This window comes from Galeopterus variegatus, unplaced genomic scaffold, assembly GCF_000696425.1.
Source record: "Galeopterus variegatus unplaced genomic scaffold, G_variegatus-3.0.2 Scaffold3601, whole genome shotgun sequence".
Taxonomy (NCBI): Eukaryota; Metazoa; Chordata; class Mammalia; order Dermoptera; family Cynocephalidae; genus Galeopterus; species Galeopterus variegatus.
In genome coordinates, this window is record NW_007729712.1 from 221,265 (window position 1) to 225,570 (window position 4,306).

Genomic DNA, 4,306 nt, shown 5'->3' on the forward strand with positions numbered 1-4,306 from the left:
TGATGGCATTAGGAAGTGGAGCTTTTCAAAGGCCATTAGGTCATGGGGTGAAGACCTCATGAATGGGATTAGTGCCTTTTAAAAAGAGACCTGAGGGAAGTTGATCTTGTTGGTTCTCCACCACGTGAGGACACAGTGACCCATCATCTATGGACCAGCAAGCAAGCCCTCACTAGACACCAAATGTGCTTTGATCTTGGACTTCCCAGCCTCTAGAATGGTGAAAAATAAATTTCTGTTGTTTATAAGCTGCCACTGGGTATTTTGTTCTAGCAGCCTGAAGAAATGAAGACTGCACCTTACTCCTCTTTTGGTCCCTCCTGACCTAATCCATGAGACTAAGCCATCTTTAGGGCCATAGCTTGCCACTGCAGAATGGACTCAGTCAGCCCCTTGTGGTCAGTGTTGCCAGCTTAAGCACATGTGCTAAGCACTACCTTTCCTCACACCTGAGGTCGGAGGCACAGAAAAATCCACAGCAAACACGTTCTGACTCCAAATAATTGCCAGTGGGATCCAACAGCTGTGCCAAGAGGAAACGGCATGAGCTTGTGGTCAGTGTTGCCAGCTTAAGCACATGTGCTAAGCACTACCTTTCCTCACACCTGAGGTCGGAGGCACAGAAAAATCCACAGCAAACGCGTTCTGACTCCAAATAATTGCCAGTGGGATCCAACAGCTGTGCCAAGAGGAAACGGCATGAGTCCACTTTGGACAATGTCATTTGAAAGAGGGCCTGGCAAGGGCATGATCTGGGCTGCCTGGAGTGACGCTGGGAGCTGGAGAGTCCTGTGTGGGACCACAGCGCCTCTGCTCCCAGAGGTCAACAGCCCATACCTTCTACCAATGTTGGTCAGCCCCCAGAAATGTGAATTCCTCTGATCGCAGGAAAGGGACAGCAGTGGTGATTTTCAGAAATGAGTATTTTTATTGCCCTTGGATATTCGTTTTTGTCTGAAATCACTCAAAAGCCCAAAGTTATTATTAGCTGAGGTCAAGGAGCATCAGACGCACAAAAAGTTCCAAAACATTCATCTCTCATACGGTTTTCACTGTGAGGGCTTCTGCCCTGAGAACTCCTGGCTTCCTTTGGCACCACCTAAAAGGAATGGGCAATTTCTGGCCCCAAAATTTATTAGGAGGAGCTAGGCCACAACTTTCTGTGTTTCTGTATCTGTTCCCGCTGCTGGTGAAGCTGCTTCCAGTTGACCAATGTATAGATAAGCTGCAGAAATGCAGAGATGAGACAGATGCCGGCACTGGAAATGAGAGCGCTTGGAATGGACGGGGTGGGATGTGGTGAGCCCAGGGACGCACAGGGCAGACCCCGGTAGAATGTTTTCTCTCCCTGTGCCTCACAGTGCCTGGTAGTGATGCGTTTACATTTTTAAATTATGAATGGTTCCAAGCAAGCCAAGGATAATCTACCATGCTCCACTTTGTGCCTACCCTGTAGTGGACACTTCCGCATGCACACCTCAGTCCTCGCTGCAGCAACCCTCACAGTGATGCTCAGAAAACGAACCTGCGATGTAACTTTTGAACATGAGACAACGCAGTCATCTGTTTTTCAGTTATTACTTAAAGACTCCCCTAATTTTAATTACTCAAAAGGGTTATAACTAATTAGACATGTTAACTAAGCATTCTCAAGTAGCAGTTGGAGAAGAAAAAATAGATAAACACACATGTATACTGACCCAAGCAAACGCATGCATTTTACATTGTGAACTCGTGTGCACACACACATACACACATACACCACACACGCATACACACACGTACACAAACACAGACACATACATACATACATGCTACAAGACTTACTAATTATGTTGGTATCTAATGCTTTCTAGTCTTCACTGTTCTATTTCATATTTTAAACATTTCATTATGTCTTTACTAATCAATTTCACAACCCATTAGTGAATAGCATCCCATAGTTTGGAGAACTGTGATTTCGTTGTTCCACATTACCTATTACTGATCTGATCCCATGGGCATAGGCCACTAGGTAGGTATTTGATATAGAGAGGAGGGGCAAAAACTGTGCAAAGCATTTCCCAAAGGACCCTTAACTGGGAGTCTGAATATGGCCACGTGGTCTCTTGAGTCGGTTGCTAACCGTAGTAAGCAGGACAAAAAAGAGGAATGCTGCCTACAACACTGTTTTCTGAGACTGTCAGCATGTGGGACATTTCCTAAATTTCTCTTGGCTTGGTGTTTTGTGGTTGTTGCTGCCTGATTATATCTCTGGCATTTCCCTATGAAACAATAATAAAGCAAACCTCAATCCCTGACTGTCCTTTTTTGTGGCCTCACTAAGATCCATCCCATCACAGTCCTGCCAGTGTCCATATTATGATTTGAGGGCATTGAGGACTTTCTGCTTTTCTTCAAAACTGCTCCTGCTCCCTCTGTTTAGTCACTGATGCAGGAAAGGGACTTATGCCAATTTGTCTTAAGATTCCCATTTATAGAAATAGAAATAGCTCGGCGTATGACTCTATTGCCTCGTCTGAGTGATAAGTTCATTGATTCAGCCAGCTTTATTGCAGGCACCATAGGTATAATTGACCACAGTCTGTTCAGGGGTTCTGATATGCCGACAATTCTTTAGTATCACTAATATGCTTTAATAAGTGATATAGGTGTTCAGAGTTGGGGAGCAAATAACTTTGCCAGGAAGTTACGTGAATGTTTGATACAGAAGGTGATTTTTTAGCTAAGTCTTAAACAATAAATAGAAATTTGATAGACAGAGAAAATATAAGCAGGAGATTGTCAGGCAGTGAGAAAACTACAGGAGAACTTCCAAAAACATAAAGTATGGCATAATAGGTTGGGCTGTCTTCTCCATACCTACTCACATCACGACGGTCATCTTGTATGGCGGGTCACAGGGAGGAGGTAGAGGGCGTGGGGGATATGACAAGGATGGAAGAGGTCCTATGACAGGATCAAGATTTGGGGGGAGGTGGTAGCTGCCCAGGTATTGATGGGCACTTGCTCTTATTTCTTTCATCTGGTACTTTTCCTCTGTTTTGTTAATGTCTGCTGCTGATTTTTCTCCTTGTTCTCCATTACCCCCAGGCCGTGGAGGCTATAGAGGCCGTGGAGGCTTTCAGGGAAGAGGTGGAGACCCCAAAAGTGGGGATTGGGTTTGCCCTAATCCGTAAGTATCCCATTTACCTTGATGGGAGTACAGGTTGGGATTGGGTTTGGAGGGTGCAAGAAGGGGTTCCGAATCCATTGGAAGCTATAGAGGATCATTTTATTTTCCTTCTTTTCTCAGGTCATGTGGAAATATGAACTTTGCTCGAAGGAATTCCTGCAATCAGTGCAATGAGCCTAGACCAGAAGATTCTCGTCCCTCAGGAGGAGGTAGCTCAGCTCTTTAATAGCATCTACATGGTGCTTATCTAACAACTAACATTGAGGAGGCTTTATTTTATTCTGCTGGCCTCACTGGTTTGCATTTCTACCTTGCAGATTTCCGGGGGAGAGGCTACAGTGGAGAGAGGGGCTACAGAGGTCGTGGGGGCAGAGGTGGAGACCGAGGCGGCTATGGTGGAGATAGAAGTGGTGGTGGCTATGGTGGAGACAGAAGCGGCTGTGGTGGCTACGGCGGAGATAGAAGAGGGGGTGGCTATGGTGGAGACAGAAGTGGGGGTGGCTATGGTGGGGACAGAGGAGGCGGCTATGGCGGAGATCGAGGAGGCTACGGTGGAGATCGAGGTGGCTACGGCGGAGATCGAGGAGGCGGCTATGGCGGAGATCGAGGAGGCTATGGCGGAGATCGAGGAGGCAGCTATGGCGGAGATCGAGGAGGTGGCTATGGTGGAGATCGAGGCAGCTACGGTGGAGATCGAGGTGGCTACGGCGGAGATCGAGGAGGCGGCTATGGTGGAGATCGAGGCGGCTACGGTGGAGATCGAGGAGGCTATGGAGGAGATCGAGGAGGCGGCTATGGCGGAGATCGAGGAGGTGGCTATGGCGGAGATCGAGGAGGCGGCTATGGTGGAGATCGAGGAGGCAGCTATGGTGGAGATCGAGGAGGTGGCTATGGTGGAGATCGAGGAGGCTATGGAGGAGATCGAGGAGGCTACGGTGGAGACCGAAGTGGAGGCTAGGGAGGAGACAGGAGTGGCGGCTATGGAGGAGACCGAGGTGGGGGCTATGGAGGAGACCGAGGTGGCTATGGAGGCAAAATGGGAGGAAGAAACGACTACAGAAATGATCAGCGCAACCGACCATACTGATGACTGTTTTTAATGTTCCTTTGTCTCTGACATGATCCATAGTG

At 47.6% G+C, this 4,306-nt stretch overlaps 1 protein-coding gene across 1 annotated transcript; it reads left to right on the forward strand.

Moving 5' to 3' along the window:
* The first annotated feature begins 3,001 nt into the window (after positions 1-3,001).
* On the forward strand, positions 3,002-4,306 carry LOC103601129 (TATA-binding protein-associated factor 2N-like). Its single transcript, XM_008585511.1, is given in 4 exon segments — positions 3,002-3,175; positions 3,296-3,384; positions 3,493-3,987; positions 4,102-4,306. Coding segments are annotated over 4 exon segments (870 nt in total). The 5' UTR covers positions 3,002-3,050; the 3' UTR covers positions 4,263-4,306.